The sequence below is a fragment of the Vanacampus margaritifer genome, chromosome 14 (genome assembly GCF_051991255.1).
Source record: "Vanacampus margaritifer isolate UIUO_Vmar chromosome 14, RoL_Vmar_1.0, whole genome shotgun sequence".
NCBI classification, from domain to species: Eukaryota; Metazoa; Chordata; class Actinopteri; order Syngnathiformes; family Syngnathidae; genus Vanacampus; species Vanacampus margaritifer.
In genome coordinates, this window is record NC_135445.1 from 2366196 (window position 1) to 2384262 (window position 18067).

Consider the following 18067-nt stretch of genomic DNA (forward strand, 5'->3'; position numbering starts at 1 on the left):
ATGTCACGTGGGGTCAAAGGTGGTCTGGCCTGGATGTATTATTAGCATCCAGCTCGCCACTCTCGGTGGTCCAACAGGTGGAGCCTTGCAGTGTTGTGCTGACGGTGTGACCGTTCCATTTGTTTTCTATGGCAGTGATGATTAGCATGCTATCACAGATGCTACAGTTATCCGAAAACGGATGCTAGCCTGTTTAGCTCATTACTGACATAAAAGTTGCCACCTTCACTTTTATGTATTGTTGGTAGAAAAGGCAATTCTGGCCTCTGGGTTTAGGGTTAGCAACTAATATGCTAACACCTTTATGGTTCATTTCAGTTAAAGCAAAATACATGTATTTTTTTTATTGCTCGACCAAAACCAGCTGCTAGCACAGCTCATCCTTCACTTTTACTGCACATTATTGTTAGCATGGAAGGGAATATCCACTACATTTTTACAGTTAGCAGGCAGCTAACATGCTAATGATTAAAAAGTCTGCTCCAGCTGAAGCAAATTAATGTTGTTTTTTTGTATTGTTTGCCTCAAACTGTTGGCATACTTTTACTTCACTTCTTTATTGTTAGCATGAAAGCCAAATCTAGTCTACGGATTCAGAATAGCTGTTTCGTTACCTCCATTTTAGGCAAAATATTCACAGTACCAGCTGTGTGCTGAATCCACTTAGCAATTGTTAGCATCAAAGGCAAATTTAGCTTACGGATTTGGCATCTCAGCATTTTAGCAACTGTTCAAGAATGCGGTTAACACGCTAACAAAGCTTTTGTTATCGTCCAATATGATAAGAGCGAAAAAGACACAAGGCTTTTCAAGCAAAATATTGTGCCTAAAACAATGAAACCAGTTGAGAGCTACGTCCTAGCGGAGCTAATAGCTAGCAAAAGATAGTTTTGGGATTAGCTGCTAATATGCTAACGCTGCTATTTGTTCCAATAAAAAGTGTTCTTTTTTTGTACTTTTCTACTAAATGAACTGCTAAGTGTTAAGTAAGTATAAAATGTACTTCAACAACATTCTTGGAATCGCGCGTGCCTGCAAAAACAAGGACGGATTTGGTCCGAAGCCGGCGGCGGTGGCGACACAGGGCGGTGTAAGAACATACGTCCAGGATCCATCAATACCTTATTTTGTTTCATCCGAAGAAAGAGAGAAAAAAAAAATCCGACATCAGAAAAGCTGGCCGCCACATCTGGATTTGATACGCTTCCACTGCGTCGTCTGCTAAAGCCTAGGAAAAGCCAGGAAAAATGTCTTCCAGATGTTTTCTTCCCGAATCTCTGCGGAAAAAAAAAAAAACTGCAACCCCAAACCCCCCCACTGAAAAGAAAATACACCATTCTTGCGGACGTTTTTTTTTTTTTTCCCTCCAAGAAAATTCCAAATGGAATAACATCTGCAGCCTCTCAGCTGAATTTTCTTGAAAAAAAAAAAAAAAGATCGCACGTCCACGTTCAAGGTCATTAAAAGATGCTTTTTCTTTCAGGCAGCCGTCACATGTGTTCTTAATTGCAGAATTTAAATGTGTTTGTGTTGTTTTTTTCTTCCTCCAGGCACTTTAAAGTTGTTCAAAAGCGATTGACTGCAGAATTTAACGAGACGCCTTCTTGTTGACGTCCTGACGAGGCTAACGATAATTGAATACGTCTTTCTAATAACTAATCGTTAAGAATTGCATGTGGAATACGTCAATTAAAATTCGACGGGAAATTGACTGCTTGTGTGTCTCGTGAAACAAGTATCACTTTTTCTCGAATGGGAGTTTGCAACAACAACAAGAGTTTAGGGAATTAAAAACAGAAAAAATATTTTGATTGCGCGTTTGTACGGAAACAATCTTTCAGAAGTGGAAGCTTTTAGAAATAATCTTGATGAAGAATTTGGTTGACGGCAGTCGTGTGGTAGTTTTGGTCGCTCGCTCTGACACGAAAACATTTCAGAGACTAAAATTTGGTTCAACAAAACAACCATTTATGAAAGTAGATTTGGCTTTTACACGGCTGTTGAACGAAAAACAAACAGAAAATGCTTTGAAATTTTGAATTTTCAGTTGCTGCTTTTTTACCGTGTTTTGAAGATGAACTTCAACGGGTATTTGTAATCAATTTATCAACTAGCAGATAGTAAAAAAAAAAAAATAAATCTCTTGTTCGCAAAGATTGTTTACTAACAACCATTTAAAAAATATTTTTTGTAAAAAAAAAAAAAATTGTAACTGCGTACAGTGATAGTTTAAACTCTAAATGTTGATGGTGCTCCGATCTATCGGCCACCGCTCGGAATTTGGCCGATTTCCGTTGATGCATAACTTCAACAACCAATGACTGTACTACTTTATTATTTAGACAGGGTTTGGCGCCATCTGAAGGCAATTTCATGGCATTTCAGAAAGAGCACAAATATTTAGAATAGGTTACTGATGCTGCATTCGAGGAATGAGTGAAGTCGGACATATTGCAACTTGGAATCTCCCAGTTCCGACCTCAAAGCGTTCGAAGCGATTGTTAACAAAGATGGCTGATTCCGATAAATTGTTTGTTGTTTTGGTTAACGGAGTCTGTCGAAATCACGTTGGATTATGTAAAATTACTTTTTTTTTTGAATAACTAAATTAATGTGATAATCAATAAATAGCTAAATATGTTTACAATCGTGTAAATTCTGTTTTGCCATTCACGGTGTTTGTCTCTACGGATTTAAACCGGTCGGAGAAGTCGCGATCCTTTTTTTTTTCCCGCTCGATTTTGCAATTCCCATGCATAATTCCTGGTATGAATTTGGAAAAGTCCGACTTCCTCGATCGGAGCGTTAGCGAAGAGCAAACCTTTCCCGTTCTTCCGAGAACTTCTGCAATCTCGTCTAATCCGCGCAAGGAAAAGTTTTCGTAACATCCGGAGAAAGAATCCACGCTAGCCTAAATCTGCTATTGTGCCTACGAGCAACACGTGAGGTCAAACAAAAATACGGGGGACAGGATTTTGACCCCCCCCCCGCCGTCCTCAGATTGAAGTCCACGGCGCACAAACGCTTCATTCTCGACGGCATCCCGCACTGTATATCCCGCCTATTCGATGCCGTCGTAATTAAGGCTGATTGTTTGAAAGTGCTGAATGGCGCTCTGTGTGTCAAAATACGACCCCCGCCCCGATCGGGCCGGGATGTGCCGCGGGGAGCACAAAAGCTCCGTCGCTTGGGTTTCGGGTTACAGTTGACGGGGACAGGAATGTTCCCTGCGAGCTCTCGGTTCATTTGGGAATTGTAGTCCTCTCGCAAGAAAACTCTTGTTGTTGTTGTAATTTTTCTTTTTTTAGCGTAATGAGGGTCTTCTAATCAGTGCATGACTCATCCTTTCCAACCTCGTACCCCCCTCCCCCCCCCCCCGGCTGGGCTTAGCCGCAGTTTGGTCTGTCGAAATACTCCAACTAAGCACTTTTTTCTCCATTTTCGTTTCCAGCCAGATGAAATACAATCGTCGTACGCCGTTGAATTTCGGAAGGGGCTGCGATGGGGAAAACGCACGATTCTGCTTGTGTTTGTGTTCCGCCTCAGCTCGTTAACATGTAAAACGATCGACAGGAGGCATGTTACACATCGTCAGCACAGAAGGGACGAGCGGTTAGTCTGATTGGCAGCTTTGAGGAGTTCCAACCTCAAATCGATTTCAAAAATGCCTAAAGGACCTTAATCTGACTTCACTTCTGTTGGCAATTCATGTTATTGTGTGCAGCATAACATCTAAATGACGCTTCACCATTTTTGCTTTGACTCCTGGGTATGTTGAATGTTTTTTGTGTGCCTTTTAACTGCTGGCAACAAGATCAGCGGGGTTTCTCGCCAAAAGTCGTCTTTGGTTTCCTGAAGACTCTAAATCATCCATGGATATGAATGTGAATGGTAGTTTGTCTGTATTGACTGGCGACCAGTCCAGGGCGGATATGGCCTTTCGCCCCAAAAGATAGCTGGGATAGGCTTCAACTACACATGAAATGCATGGATAGAAATGATGCATTTTTTCAAAATATAAAATGTCCCAAGGCTGTCTTCATGACAAAAACAAACAAAAAACAAAAAGCATTTCCACTCATGGCGGCACTCGGATCCGACGACCACCGCGGTGAAAACGTCACCCCGAAAAAATCAAGTATGCGCCGCTTATCGAAACACTCATCCGTGCGATCAACAAAACTCAACGCAGCTCCGCTTACCTTTTGGCTTTGACCTGGTAGCAGGGGCGTCGCACCTGTGTATGATGTGGGTGTGGCTTGAAAGTGGCCCGGGATCTTCAGCCAGCGCAGAGAACACTTGCAGTTTTGTCTGTCATTTTAGAAAAACTTGTTAGCGGTGTCAACAATTAATTGATTAATTGACAACTACGCTAAGAATTGAGTCATCGGTTAGAGGCGTTGTTGAACTTAAAACAGTCCAAATCAATCCTCTGATCAACAGCAACTATTCTCTTGATTTCTCTCTTTTGTCTTCAATCACAATAAAACATTTGCAGACATCTGCTTTAACTTTGGGAAACAATAACACAACCAGCCATTGAATCAGATTGAAAAAAGATGGAGTACAACATCAATCAATCTCATCTGATATTGCTTAATTGTTGTTCAATAGTTTTTTTTTCATCAATAAACAACAGCAAATGAACAACAATAATTGCTTAATAGACTGTAATCAGTAAGAAAATGGCTTTGTAATACAGTGAAATGCACAATTGTATCGGATTATTCGATTAATCAATTGAACACTTGAGGGAATAATCGAGCCTAAAATGACAACCCGCTGTTTGTTTTCCAGTACTATGGCTTTTTGTTCTTCAAAAAAAATGTAACATTGTGGCATCTTTCCTTGTATTACAACCATTTTTTGCATTCTTTTTCTCATAAAAATTGACACACCTCATAACATTTTAACATGAATCTTGTGAGATTCCGTTCTTAAAAAAAAAAAAAAAAAAAAGAATGACTTCACCTCGTCATTTAACTACTAAGTATTAAAAACAGACAAATGCAAATTAAAATAAGGCTATTTTAAATGGAGGCCTTCCACTTAAATCTGCCGTCTTGAAAAGTCAACGTTTATCGAGACTTCTTTGTGCTTTCTAGTGTAAGGAAAGAAAAAAAAAAAAAAAACAGCAGCGCATTGAGTCAGTTTTTCCGTTCTAGTTAGGGGTGGACTGATTTATATCATCGGCGCTGTGAAGTAAACCATCTGGAGCTCTGCTAAAGCAATGAGACACAGAGAGGAAGAGAGAGGGCGAGCGAGAGAGAGAGAGAGAGAAAGAGAGAGAGGGCGAGCAAGCCAGAGTCCTTGAAAAACACTCAAAAACGACATGTGGTTCATCTTTCGAAGCGGGCCTCGGCATGCAGACTCGCTGTCGACCGCTCACACTCGATTGTAAGCAGATCCATTTAACGCTTCGAGGAGACATGATGCCATTTTTTTGTGCATTTCAAACCGTTCCCAGGCATCTTCACAAAACTTGGAAATCCTCTTAAAACGCACGAACCATGAATAATTACAACACGCTTCGAAGTCACACGTCACATTCTGGTTGAAATCCCGCTCTAAAAATCAAATGATCATATAATGTAGATTCAATTGCATTTTCACTCATGGAGGCAGCGCTTCACGACCTTTAGCCGAGTAGTATTGCGGGCTGCCAAAATACAAAAACGGTCTGCCCTCCCACGTTGACAAATGAGGTGAACTTTTGAGACTGTCCTGGTTCTCAGAAGTCGGCTGTGACATTCTGCTTCCGTGTTGTCCCTGCTCGAAAGTGGCTTTGGATCTGCAATTGGCTTAGATTCCAAGTCATGGGTGGAGAAAATCAGTGTGGGGGGACTGGGGAGCGGTTATGTAAATGAGCCCAATTGTGATGTCACAATTCGTCAAAATTCAGACGTGCTTACGGAGTCATTTTCAGAACTAAATGCCGCTTTCATTTTTTTGTTTGATGTGTGGCAAGGTTGCGATTGTCAGTTCTGCATCTGTAAAAAAAAGTTGAAAGGAGGCAACTGAACTCTTGTTGGTGGTTGAAGACGTTTCCACTTCAAATCCAAACTGGCTTCTTCAGTTCTCAATCTTTGGTGTGGCATTTCCCTGTTGATGTGGTCTTTCTTTGGTGGGTGCGTTTCCTGGAAGTGGTCACATGGCTCTTGTTGTTGTTGTTGTTGTTGTTGTTGTTGTTGTTGTCGTTGCCAGGTGTGGCTGTTGATTGAGTGTTGCATTAATGACGAGATGTTCACCAATTTGGTGGCAAAATGGTCAAGATGGAGACGTGAGTTATTGCAACTTGGACCCGAGTCAACCCGAGTCGCTGTTTGGATGACTTGTGTCTGGACTTGATCAAACTAAAAGACTTGAGACTTGACTTGAGACATGATGAGGCATTTGGGTACGTTGCAAATTGTCTAACATGATCATGATTTGACCTTTTTTGGTCTTCTGTCTTAACTCTTTGACTGCCAAAAACGTTAAATAACGTTTCGTAAAATCCTATGGAGGAGTGCCAAAGACGTTAAAAGACGTTTTTTTCAAAACAGGTGAAACTAACCATTTTCTATTGTTGATTACTCAAAAACGGAATAAGGTAGAAACAAACTTTTTTTTTTCTGATGGAAGATGAGAGTCCAATCTTGTTTTGGCAGTATGTGTGTTTCCATAGTCCAAACACATAATTTTCTATGGACCTTGAAAGATCAGTCAAAATGCTTAAAATCGGCTGGCACCCACGGCATCCCTTTTCTGAAAACGTCTGGCAGTCAAAGAGTTAAGGTGACTTGAATTGGAACTTGACTTTCTGTGACTTGGAATGCCAAAATGACTTCGGTCTTGCTTGATGCTTGAAGTTCAAGACTTGAGGTTTGCATGAAATTGAACTATGAAAGTCTTTAGCTTTCTGCCTATTCCTAAAAATGTCAGTAAGCCGTCCCGAATGATGCCAAACTGTGATGTCACTATTTGTCTAATTTACATAACCATAAACGTTACGATTTACAACTGCAGAAACCTTTTAGACTAAAGTTGAAGTACTCTAGAAACCAACAAGAGTTTCGTACATTGGACTTTTGACACCAGAAGCTAACGCTAGCAAGCTAGCTAGTTGCCCGTGATGACGGCGTGGTTGAAATTTGGGGCACATGAAATGATCTTGAAGTGAAAACGATATCAAGTACCTTCGTGATGTTCAAAGCTAAGAACTGTCACGTGGCTTTGTGTGTGTGTGTGTGTGTGTGTGTGTGTGTGTGTGTGTGCGTGTGCGCGCGCGTGTGTGTGTGTGTGAAATGTGCGAAATGTGCTCAATCGAGCAGACGTAATGCTTGCAGTATGATTTCCCACGTCTGGTCACATGCTAAAGGTCTGCGCTAATGCAAGCGCGTCTCGCTATGATATGGTTCCGTTGACTCCAGAATGGCTCAGACAGCAAAAAGGGATTTAGGGTTAAATTACGGTGAAGGGTTCGAGGTAGGGTTTAGGTAAAATGGGTTAAGGATAGGTTTAAGGGGTCGGGATTAGAAGTGTTACAGTTCTGATAGAAAATGAAGCCAATGTGGGAGTCGGGCTCTGGCTACACAGCAGTTAAGAGTTTAGGGTTAGAGGGTTTGGGGGTTATGGTAAGAGGGGTCAGGGGTGAGGGTCACTAGGTTCATCTTTGGTTAAGGGTTATCTTCAGAGGGTTGAGGAGATGGGTTCATTATTGTTTAGGTTTGAGCTATGTGGTTGTTTAGAATAATTAGGATTATGACAGCCTACTGGTGATAATGCTCTGGCGACACAGAGGTTCGGGTTCGAGTTAGAGGTGAAGAGGTTATGTTTAGGGTTGAGGTTAGGTTCAGAGAGTTTGGGGGGTTTAGTTTAGAGTGTTTGGGGTTTAGGTTACAGGGGTCGTTAGCGTTAGGGATTATGTATGGAGGGTTTGAGTTTGAGGGTTGACAGGATGTAGGCTTTGTTTTAGAGTTAGTTAAGAATTGGAGTTAGAAGGTTAGGATGTGGGGATAGCGTTGCGGATTACAAATTGGTTCGTGTCATGAAAGGCAATGAAGGTCGAGTGGAGTGTTGATGGTTTGATTGAGACTCTGGCTACACATTTTGTCAGGGTTTGGGTCAGGATTAGTTAGTGCTAGAGTTCGGGTTGGAGGTTAGGTTTGTAAGTGTGAAATTGATGACAACGTGGCGTATTGACATGTGAGTAGAGAAACGTGCGAGGCGATGCGCTCTCGTTGGGGGAAGGAGAAGCTTTCGCCGAGCATTCTTGTTTTTGGAGCCGGGCTCCTCTTCATGGCTGCTAATTAGCGCCTGCTTGTCCTCGGAGCCAGGTCAAGCATGTGCGCCCGGAGAGAGTCGGGCCGGCCGGCTTGGCCTCGCTTCTGCAAGGGTCCGTGCCCATCAGGAGGAGGAGGAGGAAGAGGAGGAGGAGGAAGAGGGGCAGTGGAAGAGGAATGTTAATCTCCTCCCCACCATGAAATTTCATGTTTGCAGCTCCCCTCCTCGCTGTCAAAGAAACGCTGCCGTCTCAAGAGTCCACAAGGGACGGCTCCAGAGTGCGCAGTGGAAAAAAAAAAAAAAAGACAGGGAATGGGATCCACCACATACTTGGCCCAGAGCCGAGACCTGGATTATGGATCCCAAGCTACTGTTCAAAGAAAAGAAGGTGGAAATAAAAGGTCGCGAGGCGAGTGAACGATCTTCGCGTGAAGCCGCACGCGGCGCCGCATATTTGAATGGAAATCACGCTCGTCTTTTCACCAAGTGGCAAACTGGCCGGCCGCTGAAACGCTGCTGACTCGCCATACAAAGTTCATCTTGTGTTGAACGTTGGGTCTCAAGCAACTGTACAGAAAACAAAGGGGAGGAAAAATGATTTACGACGTGTCAAATTGGCGCTCGTGTAAAACGCTGCTTACTCGTCATACGGAGCTCATTTTATGTGAAAATTGAATCTAAAGGATCATCAGATGAATAACGCAACAGTACATATTTAAATATAAATGTTGCATATTTACCTTATGTCAAATTGATGGTCTCATGGCACGTTGCTTGACTGTGTAGAAATCTCGTAAAGTGTTTTAAATGAATTTGTGAGGATGTTTTTACCGTGTCAGGCTAGTCGTCCCATAAAGACTCACTAATGACTCTTAGAAGAAGTAGGAGTCTCATCTTGCGTTAAATATTTTTGCCTCAAGGTAGCGTTAAACGAAAGAGAAAACTTGGTGAAGAATTTGAGAAATTTGCAACTAGCCTTTTGCATTTTAGCCGAACAAAGATCAGAAATCCATAGAAGATTTTGCAACAAGCCCGCAAAATCAGTGCTCGGTTTATGACAACACAAATTTCTGTTACTTATCGCTAATCTATACTTGCTCATTAGTAAAGTCAGAATTACAGCAAATATTTGTATGAAAACACACTCAGAACGTTAAAATGTCAAAATATCGAACCCCCGGTATTTGAAGTCAATGTTTCATTTTGTTGAGTACAGGGATGTGATTTGACCAAAGTGAAATTATCTGAAAATTTAGCCGGGGGCCCGGGGGCCCATGGGTTTTCCGTGTTTTTAAGTACTTTCAATGCACTCACATGACAAAGAAATAGACAAAATAACAGCATAAATTTTCAATGTGTTAAAAGTCAATCAGTTTTAGTCAACTCAAAATCAGTCACATTCAAAAACATTGGACTGCCTTTGCTTTTAAAAACTATCACTGAGAATATCATCATATCTAACTAATGTGATTACTAAGTTAACACATAAATAATGTTGAAGAGTTCTAATTTCATGAACAAATAATTGTATCATGGACCAAATGAAAAGTAACTCATATTAGAGCATACCACAAATGTCTTTGTTATAGCAGAAGATGTTATCTGTCGGAGTCATGTGCATACACAATGAACTACTAAAAAAAAAAAAAATAATAATAATAAAAAAAATCGGATTTTTTTTTTTTTTGGGGGGGAGATAAAAAATCACATCCCTGTGAGTACTTTACCCAAAACTCTCATGCACTCCTCGTGGGCGATAAATCTTCATTTTATGCAAGTGGCCTTAAAACGGTCTCCAGTTCAAGCTACAGAAAGAACGCAGTGTACACTTTCGCTACTTTGCATCCACCAAAGGAAACACCTAGCGTGTCTGCGAGGGGAAACCTCTCAGACGTGAGGGGTATTTTTAGCAGGTGGGCCCAAAGGTGGTGGTCCCCAAGGTGCTTGCACTAAGTGGGTAAACATCACAGCTTCACAAGGTGGCGACTGACAGCTTGGGATGTGGTGGCGATGGCTTCCCGAGCCAATGAATGACGCCGTGTGTCTCGCTAATGTTGACCCGCCGCCGCCGCCGCCGCCGCCGCCGCCAACGTATCCTGTCATTTCAGCTTCTTTTTGGTGGTCCCTTTTGCGCTAAGAAAGCTCCATTGTGTTATCATCGCACCTTTGCCGCTTGGCTCACCTCCCCATGACCTCGCTGAGGGCTTTTAGATGTGCGGGGGTGAAGAAAAAAAGCCCCGATTGTACGCCGGGGTAAGCGAGGGAAATTGGATTGAGAGATGTAAAGCCAAGGTATTGGGTGATGGATGGAAGCGCCCGCGGGCGGAGGTGGCTCAAGTACTCAGACTTTGAAAGAAGAAAAAAAAAAAAGAATCTGGTAAAAGTAGAAGTGCTGAATCAACTGAGTAATACCGGTTTAGATTTTTAAAAGCAAAGATGTTAGAACTCACCTAACATCGTGCATGACAACATAAAATACTAAATTAGCTAATGATTAGCGCTGGAGCTAAAGCTGATGACTTTACTGCTTACTATGTACGGCATTATTTTTTATTGTGTTGTCATTTGTGGAGGTTGAGGAAGCATGTTTTAATAAAGTGCCAGTATCTATTTTTAAGCATAGGGAGTAAAAGTCATCAGAAAAGTCAATACTCCGGTAAAGTACACACACTTAAGTACACTGACAAAACATTTGTACGTGGTTCCTTCCCACCGCTTGCTGCGAAGTTATTTTGTATCCCGATTGACTGTTTCCGCAACGATCTTGACAGGATTATCTTGTGTCGATGCGGATTGTAGGCCGCGACTCGGTTCGCATCGACTGGTTGCCCTGCTGCGACTATTGAGGTGTTGTTATTGCCTCATTTGTTGTCGCTAAGCTAATAAATTGACGATGTTTTAATTGCTAGACACAAATTCATTTCACCCTGTGTAGAAGCTCGGCTTTGCTATTTGCTAGTTGTGCTTTTAGTAATGCCATAAAATGCCAGTTGGCACCAAAGCCTTGGATTAATAGGAAAGTAGTAATTGGTGTCAAAGAAGTATGAGACTAAGATCTTTGTCAGGAGAGGCCTGCTTTGTTACTAAAAGTGGTTTGTTAGAGTACGTTCTCAGCCATTTGCTGACAGGCAATGTTTGAAAAGTATTTGGTGATATTTATGGTTTAAAACCTCCATATAGACAATTATGAACATTTGATAGATGAGTTCCCATCCACCATGAATACAGGAGGTAAGGGGTCGCTGATGCCCTTTCCAGTTGTGTCACGGTGGACATTGAAGTCACCGACCCGCAGGCATGCTCGTACCCTTAAAAGGACAAAAAAAAAAAAGTACGAATGATTAAAGGACGGAAGAAAAGTGCCGGCGACGGCTGACTGCTCGCTTGTAAAAACAGTCTGAGGACACCAGCGAGCGTCGCGATTGGATCCTTTCCGTCGTTAATACAGGCGAGGTGATTGACCGTGTACAATCTTGCAAAGCCGGTTACGACTGGATTTTACGCTGCGGGCTTCAAAGAAAACCTTGTTAAAAAAAAATGAAATAACCCCAAGGGTGTGAAAATGATGATTGTTGTGAGGAACCAAGCAGAGCTCCGGCTCTCTTTACCGTAAGGTAATAACGACGCATTGTGGCGTCAATCCTTCAAAGACAAACTCACACTGGCATTTTCCTGCCGCTCTCCCTGACAGACGCGCGCCATCTTTTCACGCGGGAATACGCACAGCTAGCGCGTTGCATGAGGAACGTGTCTCCTGTGGCCGTGTTGTCATGAGCACAACTTTTAATTACCGAGCGGGCACAAGAGCCTTCCCTCCAGAGAAAAAAAAAAAAAAAAAAAAAAAAAAGAGCCTTCCTCCCAGACAGGAAGTGTGGGCCGGATCGGCGAGAGAGCAGATGAGAACATCCCGATTAGGAAGTCCCGCCGCCGCCGCGAATGTCTCCTCCTCGGAATGCTCGACAGTGACTTGCTGTTTGTATAAACTGTGATCAAGTCGCCATGCGTTTGCCTTGCTAGGAATGTGGAAAAAAAGAGGGGAGGGGGGGCGGGGGGTTGTACTGTACGTTCGCACTGTGTGAAAGTGGAATCAGACACAAAAGCTTCACGGGTTTCTGTGTAAAAAAAGCAGGTGAGAAAGCGAGAGATGTGCCATAACACTTGAAGCGGATACACGTACGAAATATCAAAACTAATAATAATTTTTTTTTAAACGGTAGAAAATGTTGTTTAATGCCCCAAAGAATAAAAACTAATTTTTTTTTTTTTTTTTTAAATTCTGACTAAGCATGGGTCAACTTGACGAGGAGAAACTCGAGTTCCTTGTTGTCAGTTTTGCGTCACCTAATCCGTGTGCAGGCGGGAGATTCCGGCACGTTCTCCCGCTCAGCTGCGGCGGCTCACGTGCACATTCTCCGTTTTTCCGTGTGTGTGTGTGGTCCCCTTGCCGCCTGACTACCAAGAATGTCATACCTGTGCATGGGAACAGGAGCAACAGCATTCCCACTTTTGTTCCGTCCATGTCGTAAAACTCCGCCTGTTGTCCGTCTGTCCGTCGTGTTTACCTGCCCCTCGTAGACGCGACCCCTCTTTTGTCCACAATGGTGAGGCTGGTTGCTTTTGTGGGAACAGCTGTTTGAGCGGAGCGGTTTTGCCACTGGTGGTGGGGGTGCGGTCCGGGTCAGGTTGGCTGGATGAGTGTATTCTGGTGGCCCCGGCAAGTGTGCTAATCACATGTTTTGGGTTGCGGCCGTTATAGCTGCCGCGTGTAACAGGATGGCAGCAAATGTTTTGAACTTTGAATCATAGAATGTTATGAACGCGTCCCCGCCAATTCACTATTGTGCAAGAAAAACTTAACAAAAGAGAATTATGCTCCACAAAATTCAAACATATAACACATTAGAAAACGTCGCATAGCTTGTCGCCTTACAATCAGTGAGATTCCCGTTTTGAAAACGCAGCACAGCTTCTTCACTTTAGGAAGTCGAAAGGTAGCAAAGTCTCTTTGCCTTGTGATCGATGAAATCTCATTTTTTAAATGTAACATAGCCGTCTTTATGCCAATTTATAAAAGGTAGCTTAGTCTCAACGCCTTACATCTGCCGGAATACTATATTTGTACCATAGCCTCCTTGATGCTGTCTTTCTTGGGGAAAAAAACTGATCAAGTGAGCTTTGTTAGGCTGTTAGCATCTTTAAAGACATTTACGTGTATCTTTTCAGTTGTTTGTTCAGAATGCTACGGCTATGCTAACACAAGCGAGGCCTAGCTACAGTCCACTAGCATGCTTACCCAGCTAATTGTTTTTGTATCGGCCCAGTGCTAACATTATAAGTTACTATCTGTGGGGTTAGCACTCTTAGCCGGCTAAGCTGAGAATGCTAGCAACACACTCCTTGTTGCAACTTTTTTTTTTTTAGGGGAAACACTAAAGTAATGAGGCCAGTATGATGCTGTCATGCTTCGCTAGCTTAGCAAACTAAAATCAAAAGTAAATCAGATAAACGCAAGCCGCTGTTCTTCACTTTAACGCCTCAAAAAGGCCACCATGCTATTGCTACCTCAAAACGTGATATGGCGCTAAATGCTAAGCTGCATATTCCTGGTGGTGTTCTATTTGATTAGGCAAACTGCTTTCTGTTGACTCTGATATTCTAAAACCTATATGCTATATTAGCATAGCCTATCTGAAATGTAGTTTGTAAATTTAGCAGATAGTAGCGGACTTAGTAGCTAGCAACTAGCTTAGCCACACATCAAAGTATGCTATAAACCTGATGACTAATGTGACTTCCTTCTGTGTTTATCTCTTCTTTCCTTCTATGCAGCGGAACCAGCGAACCTCTTGAAGATTTTAGATTTTCCCAATTTACCCGAAGGTGTCACGAAAACAACGGGCTTCTGCTCGAATCGGCGGTCGTCGCAAGGACCCGACGTGGCCTACCGAGTCTCCAAAGAAGCGCAACTCAGCGCCCCCACAAAACAGCTGTATCCAGGTGAGCTTAGCTTAACTCTAATTCCGTGCAGGTGTCTTAATCGGTTCCATTTTTACGGACTTGCAAGCCCACATGGCAGTAAGGAAGGGATATAACGGCCAACCATAGCAGGAGAGCAATTTCCTTTTTTTCCCTTCTTGCCCTCCGGGTGGCACATTTATAAGCTCCTGTAACTTTTAGTATTTATGTCAGCCAACGAGCATGAATTTTGAATCCAGCTGTCTCAAAAATCTTTTTTTATTTATTTTTTACTTTTTCTATTTTTTGACTTTAATGCATACATACATACAAGCATGCGAAGAAAAGTGTGCAGTTGGAGAAGTTACATTAAATTAATTCCCTGAAAAGCTAATATTGTTGAATGAATGTTAAAATGTGTACATTTTATGCATTTATAATTAATTTAATTAAAATTAAATAAAATTCAAAATAAATGTAATTATTAATTCTCATTATTAATGTTATTTATGCATAATATATACATTCATCTATTAATAATGAATTAACCAATTATTCAATCAAATAAAAATGGCCAAATATGTTACTTGTATAAGATATAAATATAGACATACAGTATACATATAATAATTCTCTTTATTAATTATACTTATAATGAATGTAATTATTATTAATTAACCAAGTATCTAACAGAATAAAATAATGAAGAATTTGAAATGTAAAATATGCAAAATTAATAATAATAACTCATTCTCGTTACTTATAATTATTTTAATCGTAATTAGCTGATTACATAAAAATTGGAAAAAAAGTTACGTTTGCATTTAAAATGTGTAAAAGTTGTTTCTTTTAAAAATAATTAGATTAAAGTTTAGATTTTTTTTTTTTTTAATATTTACTAAAACAAATGTTTCAGGATAATGTAAATGCTCAGTGGGCCAACGTAAAGAGCGCAGTGAGTCCTCAAGGCCGTAGTCTGGCCGGCCCCGGGCTAGCATGAGGGTCTTCTGCGGGTTAAACCGCGCTGACGTGGCTTTGGATCCTCTTTTCCCATCTTCTCTCTTGTTTTCCCTGGAGCGCCGTCATTTTCCACGGTCTATCATTTCTCTTTGCTTTGTAGTGTCTTCTCAAAATTGTTTCCCTTCCCTCCCAAAAAACTTCTTTTCATTCTTGGAATGATTTAGCGATTGTGGGAACAATAAAGTACAAGTGCAGCGATGTGGTCGAGATGCAGGAAGAGTTATACGGAGTTATAACCCTCGACCGGACCACCGTCCACGTCAGTTTTGGCCCTCACTGGACCTTTGAACCGCACCCTGCCTTCCTACTTGTTGGCCGGCGTGTGAAGTCACACACTGTGAAATCACAATATTCGTTGAGATGAGACTCTGTTTGAAAAGCACGTGTTGTAATTATGTAACTCTGGCAGACAGCTGTGGGGGTTACTGGATAGGAATTGTGCTGATTCAAAATTGATACAGTTGACTTTTCCATCAAAACATTGAAAAAGTTTGCCGTTGTCATACTACCAAAACTTAAGCTGCAAGCTAGCCTTTGGAGCTAGCTAGCGTCTGCCCATTCGTTTGCATGACCGTTTTGAGTATGAAAACACAAATGTTTCAGAGTTTTAAAAAAATGACAAGTCATCGTTTCTATACTAAAAACACTTGTTCATGATCATATAAAAGTAACAATGGCCGTGGCTAGTCAACCTTGACAGAAGGTCCAAGCTAGTCTTTGTGATTAGCATTCCATTCAAAACTTTTCAGCTTCTTTTACATGACTTTTGTGAGCATGAAAACACAAACTTTTTCAAAATTGCACCATCATTGTTGCAATTGTTGATGCAAGCTATCATTAAGTGCTAACGTTACGATATAAACATTGAAATATTCTGGGTTGTTTTGGCTATTCCTTCGAAAAGAAAACTTTGAAAATAGCTTTGACGTTTTCAAACATGTAAACTATGTCAAACCAAAACTACATACAACTAAAGCCATGTTAAAATGTACCACACAGTTGCTTTAGTTAAGCCAAGGGAGCCTCGCCAGTGACATCACTCCATCCCATTAATTTTTCCAGCTCAGCTAAGACTCAAAACTATTAAGCTCAGCTTTCTGCCACCTAATCCTTAAAAAATGTCTACGAACGAACGGCAAAAAGACGCTAAACGGTGTTGGACAACGCCGCTAGCTCTTGCGGCGGCGTTGTGGAAAAGCGCGAGACGTGCAGTCATCAAACGCGCGGAAAGGATAATTCGTTTAAAACGAGAAACAGAGGTCCTTTCTATTACCTTTACGACTCGAAAAGGGCATGCTAATTACAGCGTATGCTTCCCACGCTGCGGTATGTCTGCTGAGGCTATGCGCAAATTAGCGCCTCAAGCTACAGAAGCTAATGCCGCCAGGGTTCATGTCGTCAGCAGCTTCTGTTTCTTTTTTTCTTTTTTTTTTACTCAATTTGCCTGCCTTCTTGTGGCTGTAAAACCTTTAACAGTGCTCTTGTTTGACTAAATGTTACATGTTGGCAAACTAGTTTTTACAAAATATAAGCTTTTGCAGAACACAAGATAAATGTCGCATTATGCTATGAAAGCAATATAATTTCAAATATTATTTGTCAAAATATATTACTCTTGTTATTTGTATGTAGAACTCATATGCGAATGTGTGAATTCACATTTTATGTCAAATTGGTGACCAGTCCAGCCTCCAAAATCCGCTGGCATCGGCCTGCTACCCCACTGAAGACAAGCACAATTTTGATACGAATTGGCAAGTATTGGGACGCGAAAGTGACTTTTTCCCAGTGGCCAAGCGCTTTATGGCAAGCCTGGCCTCTTCTTTTCCCGTCTCGTCGGCTCACACAATAGGGTATCTCTCACCTGGCGCCCCCCCCCCCCGAAATAGAGATTACAGAGGGAGAGCATTCCAGGGAGAAACCCAAGCCTTCCCAAATGAGTGTTTACTGGTGGGGGCTCCTTAGGAGAAATTCTATTTTTACATTTGGCTAAAGATCCTCTGAGGGTGTATCGGAAACCCTTTCAGATTTGTTTTATTTGGGTTCCCTGACACTTGGCCAGTGGTCCTGAGTCCTCGTCTCTGAGACTCTGTTAGCTTCCGTCCATTGTCTGTGGCACTAGCACTTGCTAGGGCGGCAGGTGAGCTGGAGCGCCCACCAGTGTGGTCTTTGCATTGCTTCTTGTCAACGAAAGATGCGCCTCATCCGACTGACAGCGACCAAAGACATCAAGTCCTGACATTTCCAATAATAGCCATCGAGGCGGGAATTCGATGGACAGCCCCGATTCTGAAGAAAAGAGAGTTGGCACCTCTTATTCGTCTTGTCTAAACCTCAGCCCCACTTCTGGCATCAGCCAGCAGGGAATTACAAGTGGAATCTGAACAGTTGTTTGTCATGTTAATTGCTAGCTTTCATAAAAACGAAAGATTGGAAAGAGGGCAAGAAGTATCTTCACGGATGCTTGGAAAAAGTCTGGGTAATACCCAAATATGCTCATTTGTATGTGTTTATATACGATTTGATGGTTGGTGTTTTCATCTCCATCTCCACATACAAAAGGTTTTTTTTTTTTTTATAGGCTCTATCATTTGAAAGAGAAAATCTCACCCTCATTTTTTTCTTCTCGAAGAGAGATTTGGAAGATAATTGATTAGACTCTGGAGTTTTTACAAGCGATTACGCTGCCAGCTTCTCCACCTGATTGTTTCCTCATGTTGCTCCAAGACGGATTATCCGATTCTTCCGTATACTTAAGTCCTCTTCAGTCTATGTGTTATGTCCATTTGCTCCGCCGAAAATACGTCAGTTCTCTGACCCGAGTACT

General features: G+C 41.8%; 2 protein-coding genes across 8 annotated transcripts in view; one reads left to right on the plus strand and one right to left on the minus strand.

Moving 5' to 3' along the window:
• LOC144034262 (uncharacterized) overlaps positions 1-14211 on the minus strand; it is a 47312-nt gene extending 33101 nt beyond the window's left edge. For 3 of the 4 annotated variants that reach the window (XM_077542928.1, XM_077542929.1, XM_077542931.1), the window contains exons 1-3: positions 13196-14211; positions 4203-4311; positions 1122-1228 (exon numbers count right to left, since the gene is read on the minus strand). In XM_077542928.1, coding sequence (XP_077399054.1) covers positions 1122-1228; positions 4203-4311; positions 13196-13312 — 333 coding nt within the window. In that variant the 5' untranslated portion in view covers positions 13313-14211. Of the gene's footprint in view, positions 1-1121; positions 1229-4202; positions 4312-12735 lie in introns of all 4 variants that reach the window. The other variant, XM_077542932.1, reaches the window with a different exon arrangement.
• col5a1 (procollagen, type V, alpha 1) overlaps positions 1-18067 on the plus strand; it is a 67945-nt gene that overhangs the window by 1958 nt on the left and 47920 nt on the right. For 3 of the 4 annotated variants that reach the window (XM_077542909.1, XM_077542910.1, XM_077542911.1), the window contains exon 2: positions 14095-14262. In XM_077542909.1, the coding sequence (XP_077399035.1) occupies positions 14095-14262 (168 nt within the window). Of the gene's footprint in view, positions 1-14094; positions 14263-18067 lie in introns of those variants that run through there. The other variant, XM_077542912.1, reaches the window with a different exon arrangement.